The sequence below is a fragment of the Periophthalmus magnuspinnatus genome, chromosome 19 (genome assembly GCF_009829125.3).
Source record: "Periophthalmus magnuspinnatus isolate fPerMag1 chromosome 19, fPerMag1.2.pri, whole genome shotgun sequence".
NCBI lineage: Eukaryota > Metazoa > Chordata > Actinopteri > Gobiiformes > Gobiidae > Periophthalmus > Periophthalmus magnuspinnatus.
The window spans coordinates 11,961,270-11,982,462 of record NC_047144.1 but is presented as its reverse complement, the minus strand read 5'-3'; the positions used below and the strand labels follow the sequence as shown (position 1 = coordinate 11,982,462).

General features: G+C 38.4%; 1 protein-coding gene across 1 annotated transcript in view; it reads left to right on the top strand.

The window, feature by feature from the left end:
* etv4 (ETS variant transcription factor 4) overlaps positions 1-21,193 on the top strand; it is a 49,635-nt gene that overhangs the window by 12,221 nt on the left and 16,221 nt on the right. The window contains exon 5 of the mRNA XM_033984856.2: positions 20,742-20,871. Coding sequence (XP_033840747.1) covers positions 20,742-20,871 — 130 coding nt within the window. The remainder of the gene's footprint in view (positions 1-20,741; positions 20,872-21,193) is intronic.

Genomic DNA, 21,193 nt, shown 5'->3' with positions numbered 1-21,193 from the left:
TGTCTGTTACCTAGACAGTCCATCATTTTTTACGTATTTATTTACTCTATATCTCACTGTTCATGTGTATTGTTTCTATAATGTGTTTTTCCTTTTGTTTGCTTTATAAACTTGCCTTTACTTGGTCAGTCAGTGAGTTTGCTTTGCTTTGCTTACACTGCCAGTCTAAAGTTTGGACACACCCTCTCATTTAATTTATTTATTTTGCTTTTTTTTTTACTACTTTCTACATTTTATACACATATAGAAGACATCAAATATATGAAGTCAAATGTAAGAATTATGTAGTGAAGAAAAAAAAGTTAAATAACTCGACAAAGCAAAGGGTAGCTCCTTTTAGGACTGGAATATAATTGGGTTTTTTTAAAAAGTGTTTTTAAAGACTTTTTAGCTTTTTTTCTTTACAACATAATTCCATATACCTTACTTCATATATTAGATGTCTTCTGTATGTATATAAAATGTAGAAAGTAGTAAAAATCAAGATGCCAGATGTCATTCCATCTTTATTCCCATTGGAGCTGTCACTTTTTTTCCTGGGGTCCAGTTACTGTCAGATAAATTCAAATAAAATGTATCAATTTTACATTTAACACAAGACTCATAAATATACATTAAAATATAATAATAATAATAATAATAATAATAATAATAATAATAATAATAATAATAATAATAATAATAATAATAATGTCAATAATAATAAACTGTAAAATACTCAGTAAATTTGAATTAATTAAAAACATTATATTTATCCAGGTTTGGGAAATTGGGAATAGCACCATCAGTGTATGAATTTGTAGCCTTATGTGACTAGATTACCAATACAAAAAAATCCTTTCGAAAACTTAAGAATATTAAAAATCCCATGGAGCGGAGTGCACTTGAAGCTTGCACTGCAAAAAAGTATTTAGAAGTGGTTGTGCAACATACCTGCACATCTGTTAGACCTATCCCAGCTAAAAGTGCTGTCTGTGCTTGTGCTATTGAGAAAGGCAGTGACATGGAGCAGCTGACCTGTGTCCTGGGGAGTCATTAGTGGTAGATAGTTTTCTTCCAGGGATTTGAGCACACAGCAGAGACAGCAGAGACCTGAGGCTGTTGGGACCAGTGCAGAGAGTGGATCTTCTGTAATCTGTAGCCTGAAGGAGCACAGCAGAGGCGTCGGGAAAGTACTTCATAAAATGGTGGCACAGTTATCAAGACCCTAATCTATTCAAGGCTAACAATGTGTAGTCGTTATTATAAAGTGTTACTTTACTAGTTCAGTATTTAAATGATTTCTACATTGCTATTGGAGGCAGAGCAAACAGAAATGTGCACGTAACAAAAAAAAAACGTTTATCTTATCTCATCTTAAGTAACTTTCTAGAAATGGAAGCATGAAATGAAATTGAAAGTTAAAAATATTCCCCATGGAGATTGATTTTTTTATTTTTTTTATTTTTTTTTGGCAGTAAATATGTTTTCCAAGTGGGCTACTGCAACTACTACTGCTACTAATAAGGCCACTACGATTACTACTGCTACACATGGTTCAAGTACAGTAAAAGTGATTGTACTACTAAAAGTTACCATATGACATTACAGTTGTTCCTGGTTTGATCCTGGTTTAATCTAGACGTAAACTTTGTTAGGGCCTGGTTTAGTCCTAGTCTAGGTTTAGTGAGAAGTAATGTGTGTGTGTGTGTGCAAATATTTCTCTAAGGTACACACACGATGTATAATTTCACTCTAACTATTCCTACTTTTCCTAATGATATAATCTGCAACAAGCTTCACATGCACTTAAGTACTTTTCATTCTAAAACCCCATAGCGCCCCGTCCTTTGTCCAAGTATGTTGTTTACACTTGTTCAAGAGATCGGACCCATTCACAAAATCTCTTCCCTGGCTTGTGTGCGTAAGAGGAAGTGTGGCTGCCCCTCCCCCCTGCGCTCTCCATTCATAAAAAAAGCCCTACAGTAACACAGCAAACTGCTCCAAGCTCCGCCCCCTCTTCCTGTCTCTGGACAAACTTAGTTGAATTTAAGAATCTCTATACCTCCATTTCTTCCTCTCTCTGTTCTCTCTGTTCTGAACGCGGACATGTTGTGAGCAGCCGGAGTTGCAGTGATTTACAGAGGGCTGGTGTGAGGTCTAATTACAGATGTGTGTCTGAGGAGAACGCAGCTCACTGTACGAAAAGAATGAAGGGAAAATAGGCTGTAGAAAAGGGTTAAAGGAGTAGAAGGAACTGAAATAAAACAGTGCTTAAATGTAGTTGGTAGTATCTTCAGCACTATTTTGCCAGTGAAAACATAACTTATGGTTTAGTCTTGGATCCAAGTGGTTTTCCAGTTTGTCTTTGGTCCGTTACTGAGCTGAAAAGTCTAACCATAGACTTTTGGAGTTAACTAAGAGACCTGTAAACCAATAGAGTTTAGTACAGTGGTAAAGTACTGTACTTAAGTAAAAAATAGATGTCTGTACTTTACTTGAGTACATTTTAAGTGGATAATTTTTACTTTTACTACACTTGAAAGCAGGTATCTGTACTTTCTACTCCGCTACAGTTTTGAACAGGCTTAAAAAGTAAAAGTATTTTTTTTATTATTGTTTGAGAGTTGCTGAAAAGTCTGAGGGGTTTATTTTAACACTTTCATAATTTGAGCAAACAGAAATATATATATATATTTAAAAAAAAAACAGAAAAAAATGGTTTATATTGAAAAAAAATCTGTGCAAATCTGTATCAAAATCACTACTTTTGAAGATATTAAAATCTGCATGAAATACTTTTACTTTTTACTCTTTAAGTACATTTTAAAAGAGGCACTTTAATACTTTAACTTGATTACTAGATTTTTCATGTGTTCTTTGTATCTGCACTTTTATTTTATACTATTATTTATAAGTAACAAAAGTGAGTTTTTCTTGAAATTGTTATCTATTATCTTCTACTATCTTTTTCTTCATGTTGAATTTAAACTTTTTGTATCATGACATCAATACAGCCTACTAACAGGGGTGTCGGACTGGGGGGGGGGGGGGTAAAGGGTACTGTTTACGTAGGGCCCAGTGCAGGGAGGGGCCCAGAATTAGGTGCTACACTCCTGCCTACTAAAAATATGTAGTATCTTGCAGTTCATAAAGCCTGTTGTTTTAATACATAGAATTGGAAGAATGTGATTTTTTTGTAGTTCAAGGCATCCAACGTATAAAAAAGGTATTTAAAAAGCCAATAGGGTATAAAAAGGTATAAAAAAGCCAATAGAAAATATGTGGTCAACAAGTCCAAACATGGCAACTCAAGAAAAGTGCAAAAACCTCATCGACACGTCCACTGTGTTGTGCTTGGTCATGAATTCACAGCCGTCCTGTTGTTTGGCCCGATCGTCCCCTCTTGGAGCACGGCCTGATGGGTAAACTCTGCCCCTCCCTCTCCTTTCCTCTCCTTTCCTCCTTCTCTTCTCCTCTCTTCTGCCCTAAACAGAAACATGCCTCTGTGTTCTCGCTCCACTTTCCAAAATACAGCTGCTACGCAACAAAAGTGTGAAAACATCCAGGTGCCAGCACATCCACGCGGCTCCGTCTCTCAGCCTGCAGAGCTGCTATTTGTGCCACTTCCATCTTCAGTTTACGTAAAATGGTTCAACAAATCTCAGGGGCTGATTTGGTGTGACAGGGTTCGTGCGCACGTACATAAACAGTGTATAGACTACGCGCTCGCATGAGTTTTATGAATGGGGCGGTTGTGGACGAGCGGTTGGCTGAGGTTGGGTTGTGCATTGAAATCGAGTCTTCATTCATGAAATAAGAACACGGTTTAGGATACAATCTTGAAATCACTGTGATCTTAGTTTTTCTCTCAAATAGAAAACACTCTGTTCCACTTTGTGATGTCATGTGGTGATACAGGAAGCGCTCCATTATGTTTTTAAACTCCATACACCTTCGCTAGAATCATTTGGATAATTTCAGCCCTGGAGATGCCATTCTCTACTGAACAAAAGGTTAAAAATAGATGATAACTTGAAAACTACCACTTCATGACATCACAAGGTGGAACAGAGCATTTTGGGCTTTGGGGGTGCAGACAGACACGTGTGCATGAAACAAAACACAACTCCGGGTATGTTTGTGATGAGGAAACAACAGAAAATAGCAGTAATATGGGACCTTTAAAATATCACAATGATTTCGAGTTGGAGATCACTACGTTGATGAACATTCCAGGCAAAAACAGCATCTTCATGGTTTTGGACCCGCCTAAAAACTTGAGTAAATAAAGATCCAGCATTTGGTGAGTAAACTGAAACATGCTAATGGCTAAACTATTACTAGAATCCCATGCATTTGCGATTTGCTGACTCTGACATTCGATTCAGTTATGATCTACCTTACAAACCTATAATATGCTAAAGCTAATTATACCAGCTAACTATGTGAAAGTTTCCTATAGCAAATCAGAGAACTTTTTATTGCCTGTCTTTCTACCATTTCAGTACAGAATGTAGTCATTTCAACCCGATCGAATCAAATGAAAGTGTGATTTTTAAAGACCAGGCGTGCGGCGTAATAGGCATTTAACAGCTTCCAGTGGAGAAGTAAAAGCTGAACTGCTGTGTGTTGACTCAGGGCAAAAGGAGAGAGGGAGGGAGGGAGCGGGAGGGAGAGGTGGAGAGAGGTGGAGAGGGGGGTCAGTACAGCTTTGTGAATGGAAGGCAGTGTGTGTTTTATTAGGGAGGTGAACGAGAGAGGCCAGCGGAGAAGAGAGAGGAAAAGGACCGGCTCTAGTAGTATACTCAGTGGTACTTTATGGCATGTGAATGTACATTTAGCACTGATATCTTAACAGTTTAACAGAAGAATAGCTGGAGTGAGATATGCAGCTTCATGAAGTAGAAGTAAATGGTTTAAGTTCTTCTGAATAGAGAAAGACAGAAAGCCAGATTGCAACTTTTCTGGTGGAGGGTAAGCCACCTGTTTGTTTCCATGGAGATGTTATTACTTTGCCTGGACTGTTCCACGCTATAACTTCAAACTTATCTATTTTCGCAGTTATTTCATGCCGTACAGGTGTTCATTGCTAAAAAATACCCTCTTCTGAGTCGGGTCTGCTCTTCATAGATCTGACTTGTAACCTGGACTGGTGAATGGGGGAGCAAACACAAGGGGGGGGGGCCCTGTTGGCGACACCAACTTATCTTTATCGATATGCCATTCTAGACAAAACAGACAAAACAACATCTCCATGGATACAAGCAAGTGGTGTATCCTCAGAAATCTGAAATGCTCCACAGTGTTGCTTTGATTGGCATGATGGCAAAGCTTGGTAAATTCAAATTCAAAACAATACGGGAAGATGTTGGGCCGTGTCAATTTTTAACAGAGTCTTACCAAGTTCATCCCAATGTTATTCATCTAGAATCCATACTAGTACTTCAAATATATAAAAAAATAATGTATAGATGTATTTCACTCTGACTCCACATATGAGATGGTCCATAATGAATAGAGGGGGGGGTCCGGGTGCCGCTCCAACCTGCTGACACAGGCCACTAAAGGTGCGATCTCAGAGGCGAAGTATGTCCATATCGACCCGGGACCCATCCATCGCGAGCCAAGACGCGATGAGGAGCATTGATAAACGACTTGATAAAGATAAAGCTCAGATAAATCAGAGCGAGGGGCAGAAAGAGGAGGGGAAGGGGGGCTAGAGGGGCATTACGGTCCGCGATTCGGATCTAGAAAGAGAGAGCGCGAGATCAACGGAGCGCGACCTGCAGATGTGGCGTTAGCGCTGATAAGTCACGCAAGGTGTCTGGACTACTCTCGTTCTAAGTTATCAGTTTTGGATAAGACGCGCGAGATCCCGTTTTCAATTTTCCAAAGTCGTTTCATCATTTGAGTAACAGTACGCGGGTAAATCGATCCCGCGCATTAAACATTAAGAAGGGGGCAGTTATATTAGGGCTTTGAAAAGATTGAGAGAGCAGAGTCAATATTGGTTGAGATTAATTACCACCAGCTCGGCCTCTTCTCGAGATGTCCCCCTCGCGCACATGTCCCGGGACAAGGATGTATTGTATGGGCCGCACAAAACAGCTACGGAACTGGCCAGATTTACGACCAGTCTATGACCGTTTTATAAAAAGCAAACGTGGCACAAATGAAAGTGAAGTGGACAAGAGGGAGAAAGAGAGATGTCATAGCATTTACAGATAGTAGAGTTATGAGTTATTGACCCCAGTGGTGTAGATGAAATTTAGACCACATTGTACTTCAGGGGCTTTACAGTGACAGATAGGTTGAAAGCAGATGTGTGGATGGTAACTAGATACTTCAACCGGTACTTTTTGAAATAATGGGTTCTCTCTGTGTACATTTGACTTATGTTTTTGAGGGAAAAATACCTCGGCTTCATTGGTTGTAAAGTGGTGCTAAAAGTGATGTAACTCCAGGGGGGTTAGAGGTAACAGGAGTATCAAAGTAGGAATAGTAGTGGTGGTAGTAGTTGGTGGGGTTGTAGTAGTGACAGTGGTTTAGAATTGTGGAAGAGATAGGAGTACAAATAGTAGTAGTAGTAGTAGTAGTAGCCAAGTAGAAGAAGACATAGTTGTTGTAGTAATAGTAGTAGCAGTAATAGTAGCAGTAATAGTAGTAATCATAATCCTAATTGCAGTAGCAGTAACAGTGGTATAGAATTGTGGGAGAGATGGGAGTACAAATAGTAGTAGCAGTTGTAGTAGTAGTAGTAGCCAAGTAGAAGAAGACATATTTGTAGTAGTAGTAGTAGTAGTAGTAGTAGTAGCAGTAATAGTAGCAGTAATAGTAGTAATCATAATCCTAATTGCAGTAGCAGTAACAGTGGTATAGAATTGTGGGAGAGATGGGAGTACAAATAGTAGTAGCAGTTGTAGTAGCCAAGTAGTAGTAGTAGCAGTAATCGCAGTAACAGTAGTATAGAATAGTAGAATAAGTAGTTGCTGTTGCAGTAGTTGAAGTAGTAGCAGTGTAGAAGCTGGAGTAGTAGTAGTAGTAGTAGTAGAGGTAGTAATAGTAGTAGTCGTGGTCGTAATTGCAGAAGTAACAGTAGTATAGAATTATGGGAGAGATGGGAATGCAAACAGCAGTAGTGTTAGTAGAATAAGTTATTGTTGTTGTAGTAGTTTTAGTAGTAGTAGTAGTAGTAGTAGTAGTAGTAGTAGTAGTAGTAGTAGTAGTAGTAGCAGCAGTACTAGATATTGGTACTGAAAATAGTAGAAAAGTGTATAGCAGTAGTAACTGAGGACTGAATCAGAACTAAACCGGGGGCACATGCTCATGCAGCGACCGGCAGCAGAGAGAAAATTGTCTCGTTTTTGGATGATTGTGCCTGTTTTATAGGTTTGACAGGACACAGATCACAGTGCATGTTTGTCTGGGGGTGGTGGGGGACTGTTGTGTCACCTTTGCTCGGCTGTGCTGTGGGGCAATGGAGTTTATCGTCCTGTTTGTACTGGGGACAGTGCTACATACCGCTTTGAGTTTCCAGCCCCTCGGTATCATTCCGGATCCAGTACAGCAGAGAATTTCTTCTGCAGTGGGAAAGTTCATCGCCTGTCGATCTTTTTTCTTATGTGATCTTTTTCTTTTAATATGTACTGTTTTGTTTTTTGTTTTGTTTTTTGTGTCCTTTCAATGTTTTTATATGTGTTTGTCTTTTTTGTATTCTCTCTGCTGTAAAACTAATTGCCCCATGGGGGACACAAATAAGTGAAGTTGAAGTTGAAGTAATTGCAGCGTTGTTAGCAGCAGTAGTAGTAACAATAGCAATCATAGTAGTAGTAAATGGTATTTGTATATATATATATGTGTAGTATTTTGTTCACTATCTTCTACATGGGAAACTCTTGATTTCAAGTCGCAACACTTCCCACAATTGAGAAAGCAGAACTGAAACTTTGATCATTGCAAAACGCACTCCCCTAATGCCCATCCTGTTGACCAGTACTAAATCATATATATAGACAAATGCAGATTGTGTTGGTGGAGCTCTGTGTCCTGCTTATATGATTGTACTTTCCATCAGTCTCGTTAGGCTCGTTTGGCAGCTATCTGACAACCATTCTTTAAATATTCAAGGAGCCTGAGGCATTATCAGATGAGGGAGGCTGACCTGTAAATCAGATAGAGAAGACACTAATGGAGGCAACACTCTTGGGCCTGTGTCACGAGCCTGCCTCTCCAGATCAAATTAAGCTTTTAAGAATCATACCAACCTCTCCTGGATGAATAGGGTTAGCAGGCTACGCTATAGATCCTTTTAGTGTTCGTAAATAGAGCTGATATATATTAATGGTGCAATAAAGCTAGACAGCCATGCATTTTATATGAATTAATTTCAAATCAAAACTTATGGGAAGTTAGAAAACAGCATGTGTTTATTTAGCAGTTTTATTCAATGTAATTATGTAAAATGTTTGTGAACATTTTATATAATTTAGTGATTCTTATATTAGATTAGCAGTTCATATTTCAGTTTTTTCTATCTAGATGTGTTTAAATGGGCAATGCAAACTGAATTCTGAATTTAAAGGTTCGATATTATTCAAAAGTGACTCTTGTGAGCTTCAAGTCATGTTATAATGTTGTTACCTCATCAAAAACATACCCACAGTTATGTTTTGTTTCATTCACATATGTTTGAGTACCACTTTATTATTAGTCTGTCTACATCTCCAAAGCGTAAAATGCTCTATTCCACCTTGTGATGTCATGAAGTGGTAGTTTTCAAGTTAACAGCTACATTTTATCTTTTGTTCTGTAGAGGTTGGCAATTCCAGAGCTGAAATGACTGAAATGATTCTAGTGAAGGTGCATGGAGTTTAAAAATACTCCATCCTTGAGCCTAAATATGTGTCAATGAGACAAAACACAACTCCAGGTCTGTTTGTGATGAGGAAACAACATTATAACATAGATCAGAGAGTAGTGTAATATGGGCCCTTTAACGTAAATCACAAAAACATCAAAACATCAGTTACTTTTCCTACATTCATAATAATTAAGCAGCCAAAAATACTTCAGTGGAAGATAGTAGATGCACTATGTAACTTTTCTGCAGTAGGTCGCACGTCTCCATGGAGATGTCATTCTCCTTTGCTTGGAACTTATTTTTCTCCATGGAAACAAGCAAGAAAGAAGAATCCCCACCAGAAAAGTTACACAATGCATTTTTACACAAGCATATCTTACAAAAAAATCTACTTTTAGTCTAAAAATTGTGCGAGGGTCTAAGTATGAAAACGCCACATTTACAAACTATTGTCATAAGCTTCGTTGTGTAATATTTGGTTGTGTTTTTTTGTTTTTTGCTGTGCGCGGTGACCGGAGACATTCGCACACATGTTGGACATATGTTTCCATGCACGATTGAAACAGCACTATACACTCTCCAAACAGATCACACTGCATCATCAATATTTCCTTCCTCTTTTTGTCCCTCGACAGATACAAAGTCATTCTCCTTTGGATTTTAATGGTTTGTTGCTGTTGCCAAGAAGGATGTGATCTATGTTTGCTGACTGGTCTGTTGCCCTTGAGCAAGACGAGCCAAAAAGTAACTGATGTAGTTTTAGGACACAAACATCAATAACTCTGTGCTATTTTCAAATATGGACAAGTTAACCCCAGCCACAAAGACAATAGTATTTTATCTTTGTCTCTACAGTGGTGGAAGGTAATGAAGTAAAAGTAGTAAAGTACTGCACTTAAGTAGATTTTGTTTAGTTATCTGTACTTTACTTAAGTACATTTTGCAGTGGATACTTTTTACTTTTTCTTCACTACATTTGAGAGCAGGTATGTGTACTTTTTACTCCACTACATTTGTAAACAGCACTGAAAAGTAAAAAGTACTTTTCATATGATTTGAGGGGTTATTTTTTACCATTTTTGTGGTGACTAAAGTTTTCACGTTCAAGTTTCACGTTCGGGTTTGAGAAAAAAGTCAATTTAAAACATTAAAAACAGGTACAGGATTCAGTATAAAAGTTCGTCATCAGATTATTAATTTGCATTTGTATTTATTTGAACAAGTATTGACACTGGTAAAAAAAACATAAAATAAAAGGAAACATTAAAAAATCACATAAATGAACCTTTCTGTTATCTTTTTAGAATGGTCTTGATCTATAGTAAAAGTATAATAACACATAGTGATATTTAAAAAAAATCCTACAAACTAATTTGAGTTGAAAAGTATAAATATAATAAAAAGTTCATGTTTAATTATCATTGTCGTATCAAAACCAATATTGCGTAAGTTCATATATTAAACCTGAGAAATCTGAGTATCTGGACAGCCCTGGCAGTACCCCTCGCATTGTCACATTCCCTATAACTGGTCACACCATTTTGGCACCAGATTTTTAACTTTGAAAAACAAATTTTATGAATCAAAATCTTCCCTTAAACCCCTCACACTATTCTAGTTATTGGCATCCTTGTCTCCATTGATCCACATAAGGGATCCATTGTCTAGTGCAGAACCAGGTGTAGCCAGCTAAGCCACGTGTCGCGTTGGATAACATTACACATGCACAGTTCATATCACTCTAGATATGAACCAGACTTCCAGATACTGTTAGCGTTGTCCCTTCAATGTTATTTGTACAATGTGTCCAATTATTAAGTGTGTATTTACATGTCCTTTGCTTCTGCGATATCCAGTCACCTTGTTTGACACTAGACCTGATGTACATTGAGTTATTATCCAGACGCTTGCGAGTTGGCCAAGTTACATATAAACATGGAGCATAAGACTGTCCAGATCCACTATTGTATGAAGACTGCTGTCCCAAAGGCGAAGATTTTAATGGTTGGAAATTTTGTGTGTCTAAAATAAGACATTGGAGTTCATTTCAAGGTTTAGTCTGCTTAAAAGATTTAGTTGAGTTTCCCTTACCTCAATGCGTCATTTAAGGTTGAGAAATTACACTTAAGTTGCATATTAATTTAGTACAAGTATTACACCAGATGCGCTTTCGGTCATAACAAGTTCTATATATCTATAGATATTTAGACACATACTTGCTAGCTTGTCAAATATTGATAATTTATTTTTAAAAAGAAGAGAAATTGCTTCAGTTGTTGGTAGATATGTTGTCAGGAGTCCCTCAGGGCTCTACCTTGGGCCCCATACATTTTCCAAAATAGCTCTATATTTATTAACTGTTTCTTTGAAAGGGGGAAAATACAACAAACAGATTATCTTCTCAAACTAATCTATAAAATAAACATGTGAAAAAAATAATAATCTGATATCATAGTGTTTTTTAGAATTGGTAATTCCCAACAAAATTATAATTGCAGAATTGATATAAAAAACAAGAAAATGCCCATGTGTTTGTTTTTCCATTTGTTTTTTTGTTTTTTTGCTTGTGTTTTTTTTTTGTTTTTTGTTGAGATATTTAAACAAATTCTATCACCCACTGCCAATACTTGGACAGATTTAATTGGCATTGCTGGCTTTATTTTTAAAAAGTTCCATTGGATTCTACCGTTACTACCATAAGTTCAGGAGTATCCGTAGATTGACATTATGTATGCAGACATCTAAATCGCTTCAATACAGCTTCTTAATATAATTTAAAATTCTTCCAAAGGAGTTCCCCAGGGCCCTACATTAAGTCCCATACATTTTCGCACATGTTCCTAGAAAACCATTGTACGTACTGCTTGCGTGTGTGTGTTTGTGTGTGTGTTTGTATAGGGGGGGCGTACCTTCCCTTTTCCTCCTCCTGCGATTTGTTTGTGGTGGGCGTCTGTTGAATAGGAAACACCCCCCCTCCTGTAATGATCCCTCTACTTCCTAAAGCACTCAACCATGGCCATCACCTTTCACCCCAGGCCCTCCCCCTTAACAGCGCACATTTACATATGTAAGGGGACATCTCCAGCCCGACTATAGCGGGGGTCATCCCTAAACGAACTGCTCCCAATAGAGTGTCAAAGGGAGACGCCAAAGAATGCCGCAAAATAAGGAAGGAGGGGATAAGATGTTAGCTGTGAGGAAGCTCGGTGACCTTATCAGCGGAGGAGACGCTTTGGATTGTTATAAAAACGTGAATCCAAAGCAGAGTTATGACATAAATAGACTGGTTTGTAAAAATTAACGTAGGTGTTCAGATGCTAAGGATGTCAGAATTTCAGTAGCACTTGTTGGTAGCCATTGGCAATAAGTCACCAACAAGCAAAAGTAAAAGATGTTTAAATTACACGTTTGCACAAGTCACGCATCTACTTTTTATTATAGCGTGAATCATTCATTTGTTGTGAACACATTGGCGGAAAGAATACGACAAAGTACAGTTAGATATCTGTGTAATCCCTCAGTTGTCCATGTATGATCCATAGTAAAAGAGAAATTCAAAGTTGATAGATCTGAATTTTTCTTTTACTACAGTCACAAGTACAAGTACAGCAGCCCCTCGTTTATCGCGGGGGTTACGTTCTAAAAATAACCTGCAATAGGCGAAATCTGCAAAGTAGTCAGCTTCATTTTTTATATTTATTCTATATGTTTTGCAGCTGTAAACCCCCTCACCACACACTTTATACACTTTTCTCAGACAAGCATTAACATTTTTTCACATTTCTCTTGTATAAACTCTCTCAAAGTTCAAACCTTTGTCGGTGCAGAACGTTTCACCGACATTGTGGGTTTTGTCGGGGAGAAAACTTGCAAACGTACAGCACTTCAGAGTCACACTGCGATTGAACATTTATGTAAATTTGGCTGAACACTGTACAGTACAGGAGACAGGGCACGGAGGAGACTGATGGACAATGGTCTACAGTCCCTTAGCCAATCAGGACGCAGAACCCAATGCGCATTCATACGCTCTAAGAAAGCATGTCAAATTGCACTAAAAAATCATCATAACAGTGAGACCACAAAAAGGTGAACCGTGTTATACCGAGGGACAACTGTACTGCTTCCAAAATTGTACTAAAAAGTATTAAAAGTATTAAAAAGCTGCTAAAATATCATCTGAAATTAAAAAGAATAGTCTTAGTTCCATAGTCTTTCAAAAACATATTTCTCCTTCACATTTGTGCAATACTGGAATCTCATCTGTGAACTTATTTTTATTTTAGCTGATTTAGTTGCTAATATCGCAAAAGAAAATTGAATTCTGTCCAGATAAAAGTTTTAAAAAATAAACAAAAAACAAACTTTTGTCCAGTTGACAGAATTCAATTTTCGTCTGCGATGAAACCAACCTGGACCTGACAGATTACACACAGACATCATTTCTAATACAAAATGTTTATTAAATGTCTTTTTTTCAATATTGCACAGCTTTACTTTGTACTATCATATTAAATCATACGTGTATCCTTCAGTGCTGACCTGCGTTATCTCAAATGCTTCGAGAGGCTACAGCGATTGTGTACTGGAGCTGTCTCTGCACTTCTAAACACATCCCCGATCTTTCACGCGTCACATTTGGGGTCATGAACCGGGCCGCTTCCTCTTGAAACAATAAAATATGAAGATCTGTAGCAACAGGTGATGTAACTTTTAACAAGGAGTCAACAGGAGGTCTGGTTGGAGCGCAGAGAGCCGGATTCGTTTACACCACAGACATTAAGTTAAACAAAATGGTGGAATCGGTGCATGGAGATAAATGGTCATATGTCATGGAGGTTTTGAAAATGTTTGATAATATTTGATATAGCTCTGTTTCCTGTAAATGTAGCTGAGTCGTTTGCAAATAATATGTAGTTAATCGGAGCATCAGTCATGGTTTTACAAGTCAGGATTCGCTTTTTTAAACATTTTAGGTTAAACAGATGTAGACCAAACTTGGCGAAAGAAAGTTTAAATTGAAGAGCGTTATGGGCCTGGACAAAAAAAAAAGAAAAAGTGTATTATGGGTAATGAAGTGTGGGTGAAATGAAGCAGCAGAAAGGTGCAGGGCATTACTAGACAACAAAAAGCACGACCTCGACCTCTACAGGGGACCTAAAGTCATTTATAGCAAAGAACGATTCACGTACAAATTCACCATTATACACAGAAAATGGAGACTAATGGGTGTAGGCCTGTCATAATACAAAAAAAAAAAAAAAAATGAAGTGCGATATATGGCTAAAGTAAATATAGATGATAAATTATAATATTGAAACCAAACCATAAAGCAGAACTATCCCCAAAACATATTCTAACTGTACAATATTGTTAAAACGAATGCCAATAAACAGCAGAATCCACCTTCTACAGCACAAATCTCATTGTAGAACCGAAAAAGTAAAAGAAAAAAAAAATTACCGCTCCATCTGTCATGTATTGAGCGAATTCGAAATTGAAATCGATATACTGTAGTACTTATCGTGACAGCGCAGTGGTAGGAACAAAGGTCAAAACCAACAATCTTCAGATTAGTGGGCGAACGCCAACAGAAATCCAGACACAAATCCTGCATAATTAGGCTGAGGCTGGGCTTTTTCTCTCATACGGAAAACACTCCGCCTCATGTGTCATTTTGTAATACAAGAGAAGCTCCACTGCATTTTTAAACTCCGTACACCTTCGCTAAGATCATTTGGATGATTTCAGAACTGGAATCGGCGATCTCTACTGAACAAAAGGGAAAAAGTGGCTGTTGGAAAATACCACTACATGACATCACAAGGTGGAACAGAGCATTTTAATCTTTGGAGATGTAGACAGACTAATAATAAAAGTGTGAATGAAACAAAACGCAACTCCGGGTATGTTTTTGAGGAGGTAACAACTTTATAAAATGTCTTAAACGTCACACAAGTCCATTTTGTGTAATATATGACCTAACGTATTTAGCATATCTCCCAGTCCAACCTGTTTGTATAAGCAGACAACGTACAAAATTCTAGTTCTTAATTTGATAAAGAACCCACACACGCAAAGTAGTCCAGTTGACCGAAGCGTCTAAAATAGAAAAACCTTACGTAGTGAAGGTCTGCTGCTGTCTATGGCGTTATCAGCTTTGCGACTGGAGCTGTGTGCACTGTCTGTAAGGCTTGTTTGCAGGTCATGACCCTATCGCACAGGAAAGCGCCAATACCAATCTACAAGCACACACTAGCATTGTCAGTGTTAGCGGGTCAGGTGCCACCCCATGGAGTGTACAAGCAGAGCCGAGCAGGAGACAGGAGGAGGCTGGGATCCGCAATGTCTGACAGGGAAATCTGCTTAAATGCACTTTAATCCCATTGAGCTGCTGCTAAAGCTGACACTTCCTCACCTGCCTCTGAGTCGTGGGAGAGTGAGCAAAGCCTAAATTAGATTATTAATAACTCGAGCACAGTTTGATGTCGCAACTGACTTTGTTCTATAGTCAAACACAAGAAAGAATTTGAGTTATTTGCAAAGGAATTTTTCAGAACATATTCACTTTAAGGTGCTGTGGGCGTCACCATTGCCATTTGGGTTGTATTATTTTGTATCGGGCTGGCGATTTTCACGGCAAATAAGTTCAGAGCTGTTTTATAGCCTCCCAGGGAATCAATGAGGTGTTGACTTGAACATAGAACATTTTACACAACCGGACACTTTATATCATATTTTTGAGGCGAAACTTTTCCCGAATTTCCCATTTAAACGATTGGGATTCCCTCTTAACCAGGAGGGCTACCACAAAGAAAGTTCGGTTTGGAGCGTTTAGAGGCAAAAGTGGGCGGGGCCGACAAAGGTTAAACTTCACTGATCAGAAGGCAAAGAGCGGTCCGATATGTTTGGTAGCGCGTACCACAGTTATGGAGTAGCTAACTTTTTTTGTCAAACTCGCCTTTGAAACATGCCAAGAGTTTGTGTTTGTTCATCAATTTTCGTTTTGTGTTGCTAATCTCTTACATTCTCGGGCTAAAGGAGAGAGTTGATCTGGGAAGGGCATCCAGGATTCTCATTTTGGAAAGCGATCCCACAGTGTAATCAGCGACATAATAAAGGTGTACAATGTAACTTCTCTAGAGGGTCCACCACCGGCTTCTAAAATGATGATACTCAAATAAAACTCAAATGTAGCTAAGTGCTCACAGTTCAGTTAGATTTAGTTTCTTTTTCTGGGCAAATAAAGTCAAAAATAAAGAGCGTAAAACTTCTACCAAACATGACTTCCTCAAACCCTCTTCCATTATGGCTCCTCTCAGCTCTCTTCATCTCTGAAAAGTACGTATGGTGTAGGCCAGCTCTAGAGGTTGCGAGGAGGTGCGCACATTCACGTTGTAGAGTTGGTTAATATGAATATTTTAAGACCAAAATGACGAGGCTCACTGCTGCAGTTATAGAAAATGAGGTGACAGTTTTTCAATGTAAAGTGAATCGGAGCCAGAGTCGATGAAGCCGGAAGCGCGCACATGATCACTTCCTATTTGGAACACAACAGCTAGCACGGTAGCTATGTCCATTTATATATACAGTCTATGGCACGCACATCTCTGACCTCGTTCAGGCACAAGATCTGTGGAGAGGCAAGCCTGCTCATAGTAAGACAATGGATCGCAAAAGATCTCGTACCACAAGATCTCACGAGACAAGATGATTAAAAAAATGACTTTGTGAGATTTTCCGCTTATGTTTTTACATTTGGATTGGACAAAAAGAGTTAGGGCAAGACTGGAAAGTTAAATTTCTTTTGCAGTTCCAAAAACATCGTAAATGTTTGAGGCGAAAATCACGAGTCACTTAATTTATACACTATGAATTATGTTAAAATCTCGTCTTATCTCGTTCTCGTGGACCCAATCCCGTGTTTTGCCTCGTGGAAATTGGATCTCGTCCCAGTGCAAACATAGAAACGTTTAACGCCAAAGCAATGACGTCTTCATAGACACAAGCACGTAGCAAATCCCTTTCAGAAAAGTTACACAGCGCACCTTTAAAACATCCGAATTTGAGGTGTGTAATCTATAGCTGTAATTATTTTCCACATAACTTCCCTCTCTGAAAAAGGGGGCCATCCATGTGTGCGGAGCCAGACTCTCCTTTTTGTGAATGGACTGGAGCATATAATTACCTGGGCCGAGCTATTCAGTGTGGCCTGCTCTGTCAGCTCCACACCCGCAGCGCACATTACTATGAACGCACACACACACACATAAAGAGACTGGCCATGTGCGCGCCCCTGGGTCCACGTGCACGCTCCCACTCACACATACACACGCACATGCAGGCCTCCTCCCAGCTGGAAGTGCACAGCTGCTCCTGTTTACCCTGTCGAGACCAGAAAAACATCCTGTACAGTTCTCCGGGTGAAAATCTCCCCTCAGATAATAAACACAAGCCAGCGGCGCAGTTTGAAGCTACACTGGGTGGGTGATGTGGACAGAGACGATAGGACGTGATTGGAATGTTTCAGTGAGGAGGGGTAAAATAGAAACTCTGAATTTCTTGAGTAAGCAATATTGGAAATAGGGAACTACAGATTAGTTTTGTTTCTGATTTACTTAAAGGTGCTGTACCGAATTTCCACAGTTTTAAAAAACAGGAACAGAACTAGCTCATCTTAACGTCTCCTTTTGCTCCTCATCATAATTACTAACCGCAATGAGTTTATAAGTGCTTTTTACAACACATCAGAGTTTTGCCATCAGCGTAATGCAAACACAAACTAGCATGCAAACAGCGCACTTCCTGGTTCGCGGACAACAAAACAGATGCTATATTATTAGATACAAACAGCACATCTCATTTGAGCCTAAGAGCTGCTTTTACAATATATCTGCACTAGGGCAAGACTTGAAGAAGAAAAAAACTCTGGTACTGCCACTTTAAATTGTGAAAAAGGGAGTTAATAAAACAGTATAGTATAGTATAGTATAGTATAGTATAGTATAGTATAGTATAGTATAGTATAGTATAGTATAGAATAGTATAGTATAGTATAGTATAGTATAGTATAGTATAGTATAGTATAGTATAGTATAGTATAGTATAGTATAGTATAGTATAGTATAGTATAGTATAGTATAGTATAGTATAGTATAGTATTAGTGAAACATTAGAAAGAGTATGTACAAATCCATGCTAGCCTAGATCAGTTGGTAGATCAGTGCTGTATCAAACAATATTTAAAGTTTGTATATGAAAAGCTCTATGGCAAAAGCAGATATCTCCGTTTAAAAAAATGCAAAAAAGTTGTTTTATTTTTTGACAGTAATGTATAGTGGATTTTCTCAAGGCAGGATTATATTATGATAGCAGAAAAATGTGTTTGGCTCTTGGCAGTATTGTAGTTACATAAGAGTAAACTGCAAAGCCTCTGATGAGTTTTTCAAATGGAATATATCTGTTTTTGCAAATGAACTCTCATACACAGCTCAAACTACCACAATCGTAACTTAAAGGTCCTATATTACACAAAATGGACTCTTGTGAGCTTTAAGCCAAGTTAATGTCTTTACCTCATCAAAAACATACCTGGAGTTGTGTTTTGTTCCATTCATACATGTTTGAGTAACACTTTTATTAGTCTGTCTACATCTCCAAAGCTCAAAATGCTCTGTTCCACCTTATGATGTCATGAAGCAGTAGTTTTCAAGTTAACAGCTTACTTTTAGCTTTACTTCAGCAGAGATGGACAATTCCAGAGCTGAAATCATCCAAATGATTCTAGTGAAGATGTGTGGAGTTTAAAATCACAGTGGAGCACTTCCTGTATTACCACATGACATCACAAGGTGGAATAGAGAAAAAGAGCTCAGAAAACTAAATATACAGGATTTGTGTGTTAAACATGTGAATGAAACTCCAGGTCTGTTTGTGATGAGGAAACAACATTAGAAAATAGATCAGAAAATAGCAAATATTTAAGCTCTTGAATCTGGCAGCCAAAAGCAAAGAGCTCATTTGCCTTTCTAACGGAATACTTGGTTTCATAACAAAAGCAAAAATTGTCAACTTTTAGCAAAAACGTCAAAAGGGAGTGGCCATATAGCACTAGGAAAATGTGTCACTGTTAATGAGGAGAAAACTCAGAATTTCTTGAGTAAGCATTTCTAGAAGTTACAATGACCAAAGGGAGCTCCAAATATGTAATCAACAGTGGTGGAAGAACAAGTCCTCAGTTTTGTTACTTAAGAAAAAGTACAGATACTAGAGCAAAAAATACTGAAGTAAAAGTAAAAGTATCACATGGAAAATCTACTTAAGTAAAGGTCTTAAAGTACCTGTTCCAAAATGTACTTAAAGAGTAAAAAGTAAAGATTTTGAGGTCTTGTAAAGCTTCAAAAATACTTTTACTTTTCAGCCCCGTTCAAAATGTAACGGAGTAGAAAGTACAGATACTGCTCTCAAATGTAGTGAAGTAAAAATAAAAAGTATCCAGTGTTGTGTTATATGAAATAGTTAGTATAAGTAACCTTTTGTCACAAACACTCACTGATGTGTTTCGATTCTGACAACCAAAAGCAAAGCGCTCAATTAATTTTTTATTTTTTTTTTACTGTGAAGAAGGGAGATACAGTGAAAGTATTTTTATGAATGAACTTAAACCTGCGTTAATCCTACTCTTTAGATTTCTGTCATGCACTAGTGCCAATAACAGAAGTGCCCTTGACTTTGACTGGGGCTGTTGGGCTGTTGTTGTGTCTAGAGACAGGAGGAGGAGGAGGAGGAGGAGGAGGAGGAGGAGGAGGAGGAGGAGGAGGAGGAGAATTGGGCGAGGACCTGGTTGGAATGCGGTCGTGTGTGAGCTTGTGTGTGTGCGTCCTATATAAGTAGGGACGTGTGTTTGTAAAAAGTGCTATGTTTATTCACGTCTGTCTGCCTCCCCCCTCCTTCCCTTCGCTCCTCGGTGTGGTGCAGCTGACAGCGTCTTAAGCATTTTGGCTGGCACGTAAAAAAGATTCCAGCAAGACTCAAGTATTTGCCTTTATGTAGCATCAGGGAAGGGCTTAAAGTGACAGGTTTTTATGTTAATCTAGTTATTATTTTATTTGGCGGGATAGTGCCTGTGATAAATATTTATTCTACTTTTTTTTATCTCTCAAGAGGCAGTTTGGCAAGTTAAATTACAGGAAGTAAAGCTTAGTTGTAAAGTTAGTAAAGGGTGTTTGTCCACTGATCCGAAGGTTGGTGGTTCGAATCCCGCTCTCGACATAAACGTCACTGGAAGAGCGTTGGCGGTGCGATTCCAGCTCTCACAAACGAATGCTGCCGTTGTGTCCTTGGGCAAGACACTGAACCTACCTCGTCCCTAGTGTCTGTGTACACTGATGTATGAATGTGTGCGTGAATGGGTGAGTGGTTTCTAGATGTAAAGCGCCTTGAGTGTCTAGAGGTTGGAAAAGTGTTATATAAAAATGCATTTATTAAACAAAATTCTATTTAAAAAGTAGACAATATGCATGCAAGGGACACATTTTCTGACAGTTTTAACATTAATTTAACAAAATCATCATATATTTGTCAAATGATAACTATTGTGTAAGTCTGGTGACTTTTGGTCCTTGTTTATAGTATGGTTGCTAAGGAACAGTTATGGAAGTATGACAATGTATGTCACATCTGCTGACCATGTCCATGCCCAGGAAGTCAAATTATTAACTTCACTAAAATTGGTCAAACTAAGGAAAAAACAAGGCTGGATTTCATTCTTAATCATGTTTTTGTGCAATGAGCAGACTGACCTGCCATATGAACTTTGAATAAGACTGGCAGACAAAGCAATAATATGTTATGAGTACTCAAATGTCATGTGTTGGTTTTGTTGTGTTGTGTTTTACAGCAGTGGCATTTCACAGCCCTCCAGTTACCATAAAGAAGGAACCTCAGAGCCCCGGGTCAGACCCCAGTCAGTCCTGTAGCCACAAGCAGACCTTCACCTACCCCAGCGGAGAGCAGTGCCTTTATGCCAGGTTAGTTCAGCTTCAAATCGCCATAAAAAAAACAGATGTTAGCAAGATTGAAGACTAAAATATTCCATAAGTCAGTTGTAATATTGGACAATTTGTTATGACAATTTCATGAATGGTAAGAAATGAAACTAGTGCGTCAGTTGGTGTGTGTTCGTCCACTGATCGGAAGGTTGGCAGTTCGAATCCAGCCCTCAACATAAAAAAAAAAAAAACATTATTGGTGGAGCAGTCAGATCCACTGGCCCACATGTTGGCAGATTACAGCTCCCACAGATGAAGCTGTCATTGTGTTCTTGGGCAAAACACTTAACCCACGTCGCCC